The 16,350-nt window shown below is 45.8% G+C and overlaps 1 protein-coding gene and 1 long non-coding RNA gene across 3 annotated transcripts in view; one reads left to right on the top strand and one right to left on the bottom strand.

Annotated features, from left to right (window-relative positions):
• The window catches only part of LOC135397231 (uncharacterized), a 447,853-nt gene that overhangs the window by 157,354 nt on the left and 274,149 nt on the right, over window positions 1–16,350 (top strand). The gene's annotated exons all lie outside the window — the stretch shown is intronic.
• On the bottom strand, window positions 9,251–16,301 carry LOC135397216 (B-box type zinc finger protein ncl-1-like). Its single transcript, XM_064628645.1, has 3 exons — window positions 16,164–16,301; window positions 11,815–11,964; window positions 9,251–11,520 (listed from the first exon to the last, which is right to left on the bottom strand). The coding sequence occupies exons 1-3, from the start codon at window positions 16,209–16,211 to the stop codon at window positions 9,376–9,378; spliced, it is 2,343 nt and encodes a 780-aa protein (XP_064484715.1). The 5' UTR covers window positions 16,212–16,301; the 3' UTR covers window positions 9,251–9,375.

Raw genomic sequence — 16,350 nt, 5'->3', positions numbered from 1 at the left:
AAGTTCAATTCAGAAAATCAAATTTCTCGCGAATTAAAATTGATAAAAATGAATTGGTAATCGATGATGATTGGTAATGCTAAATTGGAAATCGTGCTGAAAGCTCCTCCGAGATAAATAGCATTGACCCTATAATTTTCGGACAAGCAGATTTTTTAATACGACTTTTATAACACGTTGGGCGAAATACCCTGTATATATGCGCATACGTAATAGACGACGAGGTCGTTATCATTGCGGCAGTTTCGCTCCCACGGAGCCCGATTAGCGCGTCTTCTCTCGGTTATTGCTACAGCGTAGTAGGTGTTTCAACATCACAGCTCTTGGTTCTTTCCCCACACGACTCTGTCGACCATTTCCGAACGCACGTAAAGGTCGTCAGTGAGCCATATATCTGACGACGCGAATTTGGGATAATGGCCGTGCTCGGCTGATACGCGGCGACGTGCCAACAAAGTAGCAGCACCTTGACTTCGTCCAACGTCCATAGAGCTTGTGTGCTGGTAACTGTACCGACTTGTTACAGCCATAAACATTCAGAAGACAACACTGAAGCTTCCTAAGTTTATTGTGTACGGCCACGCTTCTTCCTACCTACCCACCTACCGTACCTGACAAAGCGTGGCCCTCCGCGCGAAAGCTCGTACAGAATAAACTTAGAAAGCTGCAGTGCTGATTTTTGAATGTTTGTGAAGCCATCCCAGGACTTGACTCTTTCTACTAACTTCGTATGTTACAGTCATGTTGAGTTGCGCTCCATTTGTTACGTGGCTGCTGTAATTACACCAGAAACGCGATTGCGATTTTGCGCTATGTAGGGATCACACATCGTTCTCTTCTATCATATCAACTCCCGATAAGCTGTTAACATATTTGGGAAGTACTTTGGTCACAACTGACAAAATCGTGAGAAGTGGGAAACAATTTTTGGTTGATGAGCCCAGCGTTCAGGAAACATCTCAAGTAACGGCAAAAACCTCTAGGCTTTGAAAGGGGGACATTATTTATTTATTTCTGATTGCGCTATTGATGATGATGATGATGACGACCATGATGATGACCACGACGATGACGACGAAGACGACGACGTCCTACCCCCCCTCCTCCTCTCATCATCATCATCATCATAACCATCATCATCGTCAGCATCATGATTCTCATCATCATCACGTGTTTCGGCCCCGAGTCTGGGAATTGTTTCCAGACCTCAGACATTTGGAGAAACAAGAGTAAAAAGTGGCCAGCCATGTTTTGTGACACTCGTGTACAAATTGTACCACGGCATGGGCTCTGATCACTTGGTTTCATCATCTTCAAACTACCTACGTCGTGAGAATATTGGTGTTCTTTCCATGCTTTATTTCGGTGCCAAAGTGTGGAATGCTTCGTCGACACATTTAAGAATTCAGTTTTGCTCAGTTGAAATGGCAACTACGTATACTTTTCTTCTAGATAGATAGCTCACATTTTGTACGGCGCTCCTATGCTAACGGATTTTGTTGCATGTTGCAAGGACATGTTTCCCACAGGGTAATTCTTTTAATTATGCTGCGTATTTTTTGTCTGATGTTTATTGATAGTGAGGTGGTACCCGAGACGGGGAGGGAGAGAGACGACACAACAAGAATTCTCCCTCCCCGTCTCGGGTACCACCTCTCTCATCATGCACCAGCTTGTCAGCGCCCTGTCACTTCTTTATTGATAGTGTTTGTTATGTGTACCAGAAGAGACTTCTATAACAGAGCATACCCTAACAGTCCCTTGTAGTGTTTATTCTACGTGAACTTCTTGAAGAGACCAGCGGCATGGCCGAGCGGGTCAAGCGGGAATCACTTCTTCAGAAATCTATGGGCGATTTTCGTTCGCACAAGACACGTGAACGCTCTAAACTATCATCTTAAGATTGGTACTGGCGTGTTCTCTTAGCTTTTCTCTAGTCAATGAAGTATTTTTTTTTAGAGGACAAGGTCGAGCCGTCGATTTTAATAAATTAAAGTTTGGTGCGTCTCGAACATGTTCTGCCATCTCGGTAGAGTGTCGCACACTAAAATATTTACGAATTCGGGCTCAATACAAATCATCGGATAGGCCTGGAATTCTACAAAATGTGTGATTGAAAAGGGTAAAGCAAGGGGAACACGCCAGTACTTCTGTTTTTACAACATTTTACGCCGTTTCTGAGCGGTGTGCGAACAAACTTTCTCTATTGTCTTGCGCAGAAGTGATTCCCCCTTTAGGCGTCCCGCTCCTTGGTGGTAGCCAAGGGCGTGCTGAAGACTGGGAGGTGGTGGGTTCGAATCCTACTACCGGCTGTGCTGTCTGATGTTTTCCCAAGACTTTCCAGACGAATGTCGGCACAGTTCCCCCTGAAGTCGGCCCAGGACGCATACTAATCCCCCTGTCCCCCACTCCTTCCTGCTGTCTTCTCTCCATCTGTTCACAGCTGTAGGCCGCTCGTAGCCACAGTTGCTTCGCGGCGCAAACACGGAATTAAAAAAAAACTTCTTATAGAAAGATCTTACTTCCTTGAACAAGAGAGAAACTGATGTTCTGAGGCTGGAACAACATAGAAGGGACAGATACAAACAAAGCCTCAAATTCCTAAGAAACCAACGATGAAAGATGAAAGTCACTGAAAAGGTTAGCCAGCTGTAGGGATCGAACCCACATCTGCTGGATTACCGGTCCAGGGCTCTACCAATTCAGCGAAGCTAACACGCCTCTCCAGCGACTTTCGGGGTGCGTCATCTGAAGGGACGACAAACCAGCCACTCACTCTCACTCACCCTCCTTTCACTCCTTCCTTACCTGGTTACATGTACATACGTATATACTTCCCTTGTTGTGTCAATATCAAGTGACAAGAGGATCTAGCCGGCAAAAAATACTTCCAAAACGGGAACACGTGCTTTGCGAGCCCCCTATCTGGCCAGCAATGTGGTCTCTTGTTCTCACCATCTCTCGGAAATATAACACGTGACAGGCCAGTACTCCACGCACCAACTCTTGGCATTTGAGTCAGTGTTTGTGTTCGTCTCTATATGTGAAAAAATTGCATCGCTTTCCTTGCAACTCACACGAAACGCTGTCCATGTCAGTCCCTGTCTTATACGCGTTCTACCTTGATCAGTTTTAAGGCATCACCGTATGAAATTGTCACGTACGGGAACGACGACGACATGTGAGATCATCTCTCGCTAATCCATGCGAATAAACGACTATACGGCCATTCTCTCCCGTAATAATATCATCCAGTTCTGTATTACACATATAGAGTAGTCCTCTGACGTTGCAATGTTGCAATACGCGTAACGCTATCAGGGCCTTCGTAGTAACTTTCTGGCGGGAAATAATTTCCCACCTCTGACTAAGAGGAATGTGCCAAATCCTTTGGGACACCACTTTCCAGCACCGATGAATCCATTTGCATATTGCTCCGTTCAACTTATTTTCTCCTCTCTTGATTGCTTCTTTTCTCGAGCAGCTGTGCACTGCAACTTAAACGGGCTTCGTTACCTAATTCGCTTCGTCCCCAGTGTAAGCACGAACAGTGACTGTTTTATTACTCTGCAGACTTGTATTAGATGGCATTAGGATCGTAACGATGACTGAGACGAAACGCACACATGCCACAGCTATTAGCATTATTAGACCCCCTGAATAAGTAATACATTATTAGGAAACTGCGGCAAACGTTGGCCTGGTAATCGTCTAAGATGCACACTGTTATTAATTGATAAATACCCAGGACAATGGCATAATGTTCTCACGCGAGCCAGTAAAATGGATCAATTAACGAGTTCAAAAGAACAAAAACAGCCAGTTGGTGCCTACAGAACTTACTTTAAGTTGAAGGTAATCGATAAGGAGCTGTGTTCAGCTACCAGGATGTAATGGTCTAGGTAAGAAAATTCACGCCTTTTGGCGCCGGTGTGCGAAGCAGTGACAGCGATAGCTTTATCGTCCACGCGCAACAGTTTGCGTGGTTGCGCACGTGCGGGCGCCACGTCAATGCCGCCTAACTAACATAGCCTGGGCCACGATTTGTCGTTATCCCACAACGCGCGTTAAACGCATCACTTCGGCTCGTGATTCGCCAGGAGCTCTTGCGCGAGCCAACGAAAGCGGCTTTGGAGCGCGCGAACTTTAAATATAACTACAGCGATCGCCATGCGAAAGTTCAAGATCGGGAGCAGAGCACTCTTTCCGTAACGTCACGCTCGTGGACCGGCTGCCAAGCATTTTTAGGGCGGGACCTTTTCCCCAAGCAGCGCAATGTACCGAAAGTAAAACAATAGGGGTTGACGTCATGTACCTTATCAATGTTCTTTAGTTCCACGAGCCTGTTCAAGGTCTTCCACCTACCCGTCCGCCCCTATCGCACTCGACTTTCAGTACATTGTGCTGCTTGGGTTTCTTCTTTGTTCTTTCGGTGACGTCACATCTTATCCCCAACTGCCACAGTAGGGCCACGTGCGTGACGTCAATTGAAAGGGTGTTCAGGCCTTCTGCTATCTAGCTGGCATTGGCCACGTCAGTCCGAGACCACAGCCTATCGTAAACGTTACAAACATGCCCAAAGTCGTTATTCAGGAACTTCTCCGCAAACTCTGCGTTGGCCAATGCGAACTCCTGTGGACGCGCATTCGTTTCAAGTACACACGTTAACGCGTTAAGTCGGGCCTGTTGGTTGGTACAAATCGATTCTGTAAAGCGCCAGGGGAACGAAGACGAAGGACACAACAACACAGGCGAGACTTTCAACAACAGTTTAATGAACGAAGCTGCGCCCTAAAAAAAGCTGACTCACTGTCACCGAATGCGATTTATGGTAGGCTGACATACGCTGACACATCTGTCCTTCTGCTCACTGATAAGGAATGCTTCCAGTGTCAACCTTTCGGACTCGTTCAGCACTTTCCCTTTGTGACCGTATGACTAAAACCGTTAGGCGATCCGTTAAAAGGCGATAGCGTGCGATATACTAACACTCACTGATAACGCCGAAAATCTGACGCGAATTGTTCCTGTGCAGTTTGATGCAACCCATGTCAAGAGCAGACGACGCATATTGAGAGTATTCCGGAATTCCTTCTCTGGAAGCGGAACACGAATAAGGCCAATCAGTGAGCGCCCTTTGGCACGGAGAAGACCACTCAGGGAGTGCCTGGAGGGATCTTGGTAGCCTTGGCAACCGAATGTTCTGCTCAGAGTCGGACGTGTTTGTAGCTAGTGATGGGCGATAATTATTCAAACACAATCGATAGTACTATAGATGGTTGAGATGACTACTCATTTGACTATCGATAGTTTTGTTGAAAACTATCGATAGTGGGCTGGTCCCAAACCCGCTTACTGCAAAAATGTAGAAGAAACTGCTCCCAGTTGTATTATCAATCTAACCTAAGAGTTTTCGCTCTGTTAGTATGAAAAACAGGCGAATAAAAAAACGGTTACATAAAGCAGAGGAACTGTTCGTGAAAACGGACCTGTTCTGCTTAAACCAACAAAGCAGAAAACGCAGAAAAAGATTTCGTGGATTCTTATGCGCTATGCGTAGGTTAATCTTATTCAGAGCGGTCCCATACGCTGTAAATTTTTTTAGTAGTTTATGTTACTGTCACAGTTCAGAAATGCAAACTTCATATCCGACATTTCATATTTCATGGACATCATATTCAGAAGTTTTTGTTTCCGATTGAAATATGTTCTACTTTTAAATTGTGAGTGACTAAACGATAGTTTGCATGAGCGAAACGCGAACACAGACTTTTTTCGTTTTTAAAACAAACATGAGCGAATTTTTAAATTCGTAGTCAACAAACTTTTGAGAGTTTATAGGAGTAAAACGCGAAATCGGAAAGTTTCGTTTTCAAAAGAAACCTGCTCAAATTTTAAATTTGGAGTGAAGTGAGCTCAGAAGGTTTTGTTCTCAAAAGAAACAGCTAAAATTTTAAATTCGCAGTGTGCGAACTAGTCATACTGCTGGAGCGAAACGCGAATTCAGAAAGTTTCGTTCTCAAAAGAAACCCGCTCAAATTTGAATTCGTTGTGAAGGAACTCTTGATAGTTTGCAGGACCAAAAGTAAAATTAAATTTCGGATTGAGCAAAGTATTGATAGTTTGCAGGAGCGAAACGTAAATTTCGCAGAAAGGTTCGTCTTCAAACTGAAACAAGCTGAAGTATCGATGGTTTGCAGGCAGGAGCAAAACGCGAATTCAGGTACGCTGGATTGGATTGGATTGGCTTGGCTTACGCGACGTGAAGTTGGGTGAAGTGCACCACCTATACGTCACGATACTATCGGTAGTCCGAAAAACTATCGCGATACTATTGAAACCCTGGTTCACTCGATAGTTGGACAATCGATAATATCGAATGTTTCGTTTGTACAGCCAGGAGCGTGGCACCGTGTCACGTCAGAACTCACACTGCTAAGCGAAAGTCGGCTTTTCACTGGCGATGCGAACGTCAAGCAGACGACATCGGAGGCAATCGCCTGCGTTCCGCTCCAATTCGTGTGCCTTGCTTGCGTCATCATGGTAGTAGCTACAGAGGGAGTGCGAACCTTTAAAAGTCGTTTATTTACGAATTCAGGTGCTGACGTAAATAGGTACTGACTAGAGGTGGAATCGAACCCGGGTCTTCTGATCCCCGGTCAGATATGCTAACCGCTACACCACACCAGCACGCCTTGTCCCTTGAGTTAGAGTGCCTCAAGTATACAGGGAGACAGACAACCAACCAACCAACCAGACACGAAGCAGGGCGATTTGTAAACGACATAAACAACAAGAATTGGCCGAGGCAGACCACAATTAGGGACGACACAGACACGTAAGCTGTTTGTTAGGTTTGTACTCGTTGTGGGTAGCTCGTCGTATGACAGACCGCAACGAATCTCCAGTTGGTTCCTGGCCTTTCTTCAGGAGGTACATGATGTCGCTGTGTAGGTTTCTCCTCTCCCGATCAGGTAGTCTGGAGTACCCCACCTGGCTCAACGTACTTGAGGTTGTTGGTCCTGGTCCTGAAGGTACACCCACGCTTTCGTCACAAGCATGTATCTTCTTGTGTATATAGTGCAACCGGTCATCCTTAATCCTCTTAATCACATACCGCATCTTGATGATGATTTGTTTTTTTTTTTTTTTTTTTTTGGCGCAAAAGGTACTAGGGCTATACCGCATCTTGCATCGTAAATGACATCTACGTCTTGAACTGTAACTGCGGCAAATAAAATGCTCTTTGAAAAAAGAAAAAGCGAGCTGGTGTGGTGTAGCTGTTAGCATATCTCACCGGAGATCAGAAGACCCAAGTTCGATTCCTGGCGTCAGCACCTCTTTTCCCTGAGTTGTTTGAATTCGTCAGTTTCTGGGCGTTTGAGGCATACGCGTCTGTGTCGTCGCTAATTGTGGTCTGCCTCATCGTCTGCCGTATCGGTCTCATACATACGTTCCCGGATGCGATAGTCTCTTTAAAGACATTAGCTTCTAAGCACAACGTCCAGGTGGTTTGGGGGGACGATTTTAAGCTGGAGCGATTGTGCCCCTAGCCAACAGAGATTAGGAACGTCCCGTTTGCGACGTCAAACACAAAAATAATTTTATTCCCTGCAACGAGACGTGTACAAAATACTGCACAAAAGTATTTAAAATAATACTAAATACTCCATGTAGACAGTATTTAAAATAAAGTACAAAATACTCAAAACGGAAAGTAATTTGAGTAGAGTACTACATACTGTAAGACATATTTAAGATACTCTTTAAAGTACTTTAGTATTAGCAGTAAGAGAGACGCGTATTCTGAACGTGGCCGTACAAGTGAAAGGAATAAACTTCATCCGCCATACTTAAGCATACCTTTTATTTGCAAGGTCTTCGCGTCAAGTAATGTTCGGTGAACTTTGGTGAACTCAAGTAAACTTTGGTGATATGTTCTGACTCAAAACTTCGTAATCTCTCCGGTATGTCAGCTCGGGTACCACTTTTGGCGCTTGTTTATTGCTTTGGTGACCAAGGAAAGAAATGCCAGGACTCTCTTGTACCTACTCCCCTGGCAATATGAATACGAACCGTTTTCTGACGAATGGGTAAGCGTGGGACCAGCCTATTCTACAGGAGGATAAATTACAAATCCGCGAATTTCCGAAAAAAAAAAAAAAGGTAAGTTCCAGTGAGCTGAAAATCTGGACACGGTGGGGAAGTGTGCTGGATACGGCTTGATGAGGAAGGAAAGTGTTTTGAGTACTGAGTAGCAAATACTGAAAAAAATATATATATATTTTAAATACCTTAAAAATACTTGTCACAAAAAGTGTAGAGTAGAGTACCAAAATAGCGGAAAAAGTATCTAAAATGTAGTATTTTGAGTACGTACTCAAGATACGTACAAGTCTGGTTTAACCCTTGTAGAAGTATACAAGGGTTTGAAGTACAACTGACACGGAAATGAGGACGTGATTATTGTCCATAACAGTAATTGTCTCCTTGTTTGTAGCAATAACTTTGTTACTCCCTGTTAGCGCCGCGAAGCAACTGTGACTTTGAGCGTCGTACAGATGTGAACAGATGGATAGAGGACAGCAGGGAGGGGTTGGGGTGGTCGCAGTAACACAGACAGAAAGATCTGAGTTCCAACTGGTGCAATGTATTACCAATGTTGCAATCCAAGCTGGGGTAAAATCCAGTGCGAGAAATATCGTGCGTGTTACTTTGAACAGAAAGAAGTCTTTCGCGTTGTCGACAACACATTTACTGTCTCTCAATTAGTGGTGGATGGAAGCACATAACTCAGTTTTTATTACATGATTTTCCATCACTGTCATTGTGTGCCCGGTGAACTATGAACTCGTTGAACCCGCTGCGTTACTACCTGACGAACCTGTACGCGTGCGTAATGGGGAAGGGAAGAGTAGGGAAGGGAGTGTTCTTGAGGGAAAGCTAGCCCAGCTAGCCAGCCTTTATTACAGTTTATCCATAAGCGTAAACATGAACTGAAAGAAATCTGGAAAGAAGTTGTCTGGAATGTTTCAGAAAACGATTTTTTTTTCTTTCGCTGCTCATTAATGGCCGACACTGAACAGAACTGAGAAGCACAACAATTGTTCTCGAAACGGAATTTTTGGTTAGCAAGGGGACCAAATTTTAACAGATAGACGAATGAGCCGAGGCGGGTTCTATCTATCGAGAAATACAACACAGAGCCTCCAAGTGCCTAAGGGACACAGTAAACAAGGAGACCACGGCGAGCAATTCAGAGAGCAATTTTACTCTTCCCTGCGAGTACTAATCCCATCATGCCAAACCAAGGGTATCAACAGAAATAAGTGCCACAGACAGAAGCGCCACAAATACAAGCATCCTGGGAAACCTTTAGAACAATGACCGGTCATAGCGATAAATGTATAGTCTACAGTCCTTGCTAGCAAGTATGACGGAGTTGTCGTACGTGAGGGCAACGTCGTAGCACTGTGCATGCTTCACGTGGCTTTCGAAGGCGCTCACGAGATGGCCATCTTGCGTAAACACAGTGATATGGAAGTAGTGGTGATTGTCCGACACGACCAGATGACCATTTCTGTTGATGCACACAGCTATGGGATAGTTGGTTACCCCAGCTCCACCAATAAGCCGGAGGAGTGCACCTTCGTAGGAGAACACCTTCACACAATGAGCTCCATTGTCAGAGATAAAAATTTCCTCTTTGTCATTCGCTGCGACGCCGTTCGGGAAATCGAGGTGCTCGGAACAGCTGAACTGACGCAAGATGTTCCCCCAAAGGTCGAAGATGATAACTCGCATTACTTTGCATTCAACGACGATGATTCGTCGTTTGCTGTCGACAGTGACTGCACGCGGATGCTCCAAGACTGATGAACCAAACTTTCGGAGGAAGTGTCCGTACTGGTTGAAAACTTGAACCTGGTGCGTTGGAGATCGTTCGGTCACTATGATGTGGCCGAAAGCATGAACGACAAAAACGCGGTTCGGATAATGCAATTGGCCGTCTCTCCTGCCGCACTCTCCGAAGCGTAACTTGAATCTGCCGCCTCTGTCGAATACCTGGATACGATGTCTGTTGGTGTCTGCTATAATAATGTCGCCTTGAGCGTTAACAGCTACTCCAGATGGTTCCGTGAACTGACCCTCCATGACGCCGAACTCTCCGAACTTGCTGTGGTAGAAAATTTTCCTGCGCTTTATTGGGGACTTGTTTTGCAGGACGTTACCCAAGGCATATGAACTGCGCAGCAGGCTCACGCTGGGCTCCGAAAGGTGAGGCACGTAGGGAAATATTGGGTTTGGTTCTGTGGACCATTTTTCTGCATAAGACAGGCTCGTAGAACACGGGTCATTGCTAGTAGAGCAACTTGCACCACCGCAGTAGATGCGCTCACGCATTGACGATGTGCTCGATGATGAGTTGTTGCTCGTTCCAAGAGGAGTTTGGGAATATCTGTCGATGGTTGGGGCCTTGATATCGGGTCGTGAGAGCGCTCCACGCAGCAAGATTTCGGAGCGCTGCTGGGTAGACGCCAAGGAATTTCGGATGCTCACTTGCAAGGCGGTGAAGTTGGGCACGAACACCAGCTCCATGCCCTGCAAGTGTGCCTCAGGGTTGAAGGCCATTATTTCCTGGAAATCTGTATCCAGCAGTTGTTGAAATTCTAGTAATTCCTGGTTTGTAGACGAGAAGATTGCTAGCCTTTCGGCAGTGACGCAAACTTTGATGATCTTGCATAAGCTGTCCTGCACTTTCTTGCCCAGGCTCTCAATGAACAGAAGCTTTTTATTATAGGTGTTTTGCAGGTCTATCAGAATTTCTTGCTTGCTCTGTTCGAGTGTCGTCTCGTTCCAGGATTCGAAGGAGCTGCAAATATCAGCCTGAGCCTTGCGGTACTCGATGTGTAACCGGCTCAAAGTCGTTTCTATGCCGGTCGCAGAGCTGAGGAGGCTGTTGGCCTTCTTTTTAGTGCTGCTGATGACGAATGAGAGACTTTCGTTGAGCTTTTGTCTCACATCGACAAGAGCCATGAGGTTGTGAGTGTCAATGGGGTGTTCAAACGCTGCGCACTCCCGGCAAACAGAAATGTCGCAGGTCCTGCAAGTGAACTGAACAGTCTGATTTTTGTGGCGAAAACAACGTGTCGCTTGGTCATCTTTTCTAAGGTTGTTTGGATAGATCTGTATCTCACCCAGTGTGAGAACCCGGTGGGTTTGAAGGCAATGCATGAATTGGTGTGCCATTACACAATTTAAACATATGTAGTGGATGCAGTCAAGGCAGCGTGCAACTGCGGGAACAGCTGTGTGTTTGCACGCAGTGCACGTGAGACATGAACGATCGAGCACCAAGGTCTTGAGGATGATTGATGTGGCATAGTTTGAGAAGAGTCCGGCAATGCCTTCGGCTGGTAAGGTCGTCTCTTGTAAACACAGAGGGCATTTCAACTTGTCGGTGCTTGTCAGTTGTCTTTCCAGGCACAATTTGCAGAAGGTGTGCAGACAGTTGAGTACCTGTGAATCAAATGTTATATTTTGAACCTATAGTTCGTTCAGCCACAAAGCATCGCTCGAAACAACATCTAAGGGCCCGTTCCGTTCGGTGACGACGATGGCATGAGACATGAGCGCCTAATACTTCCCCGCAGCATAAATATCAAAAGCGTTTACGGGCCCGAAACAATAGCGTGCGCTGCTATGCTCACTGTGCGTTGTCTTTGAGACGGCATGGTTTACTACGCTATCGATTTAGTCGCTAGCTCCTCAAACTCATCCCCACTACCATGGTTAGTTAAATATGACAGCAACCTTAGGGAATATGGAGGCGTCCTGGCAGCTGTCGCACTTGGAGCTGATGGTAGTATTCGCATTGAGGCTGCTCTGGGCGGAACGCGACGTTCCAGGACAGACCGGGAGAGGAGACAAGTCACCTGGCCACCTACTCCCTGCTGCGTCACCCTGGAAAAGGCAACATAGCATTTAGTTTTATCACGTACGCATCTAGCATAGGTAGGGTTGCGAGTCCTAGAATTAAATTTGAAGCAATTCGAATTTCTGAAAAACTTCCGCTTTTGCGGGTTCGAGTGAGTAGCCGAGAGATCGACAAGAAAATATTCCCTGATAGTTGGCGGTGTTAGTTTCATTTTGTGTCGGGATTGGAAGTCACATCGCGTGTTACGAGCCCCCGCAACAAGGATACCCAATGACTGTTTCTCTTAACAATGCGCGAAGCATCCGTCTCACACTAAACATCGAGATGTCTGGATATTTAGTGAGCATTTAGTGAGTCTACTCGACATGAGGATATTTTGAGGCCATTTCGAACAGCTACTTGAAACGGAAAGTCCCTAAGGCTTTTCTTTTCCCCTTTTCTGTCAATCGTGCTTTCCCTCCTTCTCAAACTGGACAATATGACATGGGTAGCTAGTTGTTGGAACTTACGCACTAACATGGCACGTCATTGTCCGCAAGTTCTAACGCGTAACAGTAAGCGTTTTTGCAAGGCAGCTTCTCATTCTTTAATGATGATCATTTAATGAAGGATTCTTTATAATGAGGTTAACTCAGTCGCAACTTGTGCAAAATAAATGAAATTCCCAATATAAAATAAACGGCGAAAAACGCACTCCCGAGTATGCAAAGAAATAAACCCCGAAAACCCGGAACCCTCATCATAAATCTTGGGTCTTTGAGATTCGTGCAAGGTTTTCATTGGGGCTGATCGTCCACAGTAATGACACTTGGTTCATAGTTGACCTCCACCCCCCATCCCCTTGGAAACACTATTACCTCTGGTTGTTTATCGAAGAGCATTGTATCTAAAGGGACGTTTGATCTTGCTTCGGTGTCCACCCCGCTAACCATTGAGCATTGCTTGCAGTAGAAGAGAAAATCATAGGAGGAAACCATCAACGCCCAGTGTCGGCATTAGTGTTGTCGTTATAGTAGCAGGGGACAGTGTTCGAAAGTAAATAGGATGAACACTAGAATGTTCATCCTCAACATCTCCCTCGACTTTTCCGATCCTCCGCACAGTGATAGATGCAAATAAGCTATCGGCATCTCTTTCGCCATACTTAGACCAGCTTGGAAAACGAATGTTACCGAATTCTCGCGACCACTCTGTGTAGATAGTCCAGTGGTTCACAGCCTTTCTTGCTCCATGCACCCCTTTGGGCGTTCATCGAAGTGTTATCCCCATTTTGACTCCAAAGCAATGCACGCGTAAAAGCTTTTTCGCGTATTGTTACTAGACAGCCCTTCCAGAACAGTGCGCACCCAGGAGCCATCATTTCATGACATACTGTCAAGGCGTTCCTGCAGAGGGCGACGTCCTATGAATAATATACAAGAACCGTTCAAAGTTGACCGAGACTTTTCATCTTTAAATGCAATGGAAAATTCTGGAAGCATCAAACTATGTTAGTTTTTCCTCCTGCCCATCTAGACACCGCTGTCATCGCTTTGACAACTCCTCGATGTAGAAAGAAGTGGGCAGCTGTCGTAACCACTGCAGGACATCTTTCTGGAGGGCTTCATCTACAGGGTGTCCCAGAAAACGTGTCACTGAATTATACTAAAAAAACTACATCACCTAGAGTCATGCGGTCAATGGCATTTGTTCTTACTGGGTTTTTGCCACCTCCTCATGTGAATCTCGTGTAACGTAAGTTTAATTATGTACATTTTTGCGAGCTTAAGTCGGAAATTTGCCTAGTAAAGGTCACATTTTTACCCCACCAATGTGAAGAGCGTGTCTAATTTAGTCAAAGTAATGATAATTGAAAGGGATATTCAGGAGCGATCCCATCGGAAAAAATAGCCGAACATCATGCTCTACGGAGGTCGCACAGAATAGCGCACGATGAATTTTTCAGCGCAATCTTCGTCAGTCCGACGAAAGGAGGTTGGAAACCCAGCCCTCCCCGACATCGCAGAAAGAGATAAAACAGGAACGGCTTATCACGTCTGACTTTCGCTGGGATAATGCTTTCCCTCTCCCAATTTTAGGAACTGTTACTTTTTTTACTATCACTCTGTGGGCAGGCTTCGGAACCTCCTTTCGTCGCACTGAGAGCGATTGCGCTCAAAAAGCCATTGCGCGCTATGGTTCGGTGCTCCGAAAAGCATGATATTCGGCTATTTTTTTCCGATGGGATAGCTCGTGAATATCGCTGTGAATTATCATGAATTTGAGTGAATTCGGCACGCTCTTCATATTGGTGGGGTAAAAAAGTGACCTTTACTTGGCAAATTTCCGAGTTCAGTTCTCAAAATATTTACTTAATTAAACTTGGAGTGCATGACATTCACATTAGGAGGGGGAAAAAACCTAATAAGAACAAATGCTGTTGACCGCGTGATTCTAGGTGGCGTAGTTTTTTTATTATAATTCAATGACACGTTTTCTGGGACACGCTGTATGTGGACCGGCCTCGGTGGCTCAGTCGGTAGCGTGTTCGCCTTCTGATCCCGAGATCGGGAGTTCGAACCCGGCCGAGGACGCCAGCAACTTGGTGGCAAGGTACGAGTTGCTTAGACACGCCGTCTTCCTCGAGGGACGCTAAATACGGGGTGCCATGTGATGAGCTTTCATCGCACGTTAGCGAACCCTCAGGTGGGCAAAAGCAATTCACAGACCGACCGCTGTGGTGTCGCTCATGGTCTCAGTCGTCTCGCGACGTAAACCCCCAATTATTATTAGTATCATCCATGTGGAACGTCTTTACTTCAAGGTGCTCTTTAGCGCAAGAAATGGTAATCGCATGGTGCTAAATCTGGGCTGTAAGGGGCATTGAGCAAAGCCTTCCAGCATATTTCGGCCAGGATTGCTATCGTCAAATTCGCCGTGTGAGGACGGGCGTTGTCATGAAGAAGAATGACCCCTTCTGGACAATATACCATGCCTTTTCTTGCGAATTGCGTTTCGAACGGCACACTTTATCATCGTGGAGTAGTACGGGCATTAATCCTGACTCCTTGCTCCAAGATGTCCACATGAATGACACCGCATATCTCCCAGAAGGCAGTTCTCATGGATTCCCTAGCAGACGGCTGCATCTTGCTTTTCTTTGGCGGCGGGGAAGCCTTGTGTCGCCATTCCATGGATTTTGATCTCTGGGGTGAAATGATGCATCCGGGTGTCATGACGCGTGATGATTGATTGCAAAAATTTCTACCCCTGGGATTTAAACCGGTTCAGCAGCTGCTCAGAGACTGCCACGCGCGCTCTCTGTGATCACAAGTGAGGTGTCGGGGAACCCATCTTGCACACATTTTGCGGAACAGTAAATGCTCGTGAATGATTGTCTCCACACAACCGACACTAATGTTACGCTGGACTGCAATGTCCCGAACTGCTACTCGCCGGTTCTCGAGGATGTCTTGCTCACGGGCTTCGATGCTCACTGGCGTGCCTACAGTTGGACATACGTATCCATGTGGTTCATTCGTCACTATGTCCCGTCGTTCGCAAAGCTGTTTGCACCATTCATACACACTTCCCTTGGACATTCCCCCACAATCTGCTGTAAAATCTCAGCTGGGATTACTTTACAAGTTTGCCGAAGGAAGACCGATCGATCTGGTGACAGTGTAATCGGCATGAAGTCTCAGGTCAGGAGCTTATATTTCGACTGTACACTAAGTCACTAGAAGAACCGTCTGTTCGAAATATCGGTTCCTCACGTGAGGTTTCGTTCTGAACTTCTGGTTACAACTTTATAGAAGGAAGGCAGAGCAATCTGGTTACTGTGTCAAGAATGAATCCCGAGGTCAGGAGCTGATATTCCACTGTTCTACTGGGTAACTAGAACAGCCTGTTCGAAATATCGGCTCCTGATCTCCCTGATACAAGTATAGAGTAGGAAGATCCGGCAATCCGATGACAGTTTTAATGAAGCCTCAGCTCAGGATATTCCGACTGTTCACTGGGACACTAGAAGAATCATCTGTCCGATGTATAGGCTCCTGACCTGAGGCTTCGTTCTGAACTCCTGGACACAAGTTCGTTGCTGAGTGAAAGCCTTTGCTTATGAATAGGAGTGTGCCTAACCTAAGCTGATTAACTGGTTCACAAACTTGCATATGATGCTTTGAGCAGCTATGCTGATCTTCTAAGCGGCTTCCAATAAAGAAAAAAATGCTGCTGGACTTACGGTTGCTTGTGAAGGGAAGTAAGAGACGACGCTGTTGTTGTTGAACATGACGAAAGGAACGAAAGTGTTGTGGACGCAGACAGGAACGACGCTACAGAGTGCACGGCGTAGAGTACAGCTCAAGAGTAAACGTTTGACCTCAACTGACTAACGAACAATTACGTCCGCGTGCGCGAGGGAACGTTTG

Source organism: Ornithodoros turicata, chromosome 1 (assembly GCF_037126465.1).
Source record: "Ornithodoros turicata isolate Travis chromosome 1, ASM3712646v1, whole genome shotgun sequence".
NCBI classification, from domain to species: Eukaryota; Metazoa; Arthropoda; class Arachnida; order Ixodida; family Argasidae; genus Ornithodoros; species Ornithodoros turicata.
Note: the sequence above shows the minus strand (reverse complement) of the source record. Positions and strands in the feature narration are given on the sequence as shown.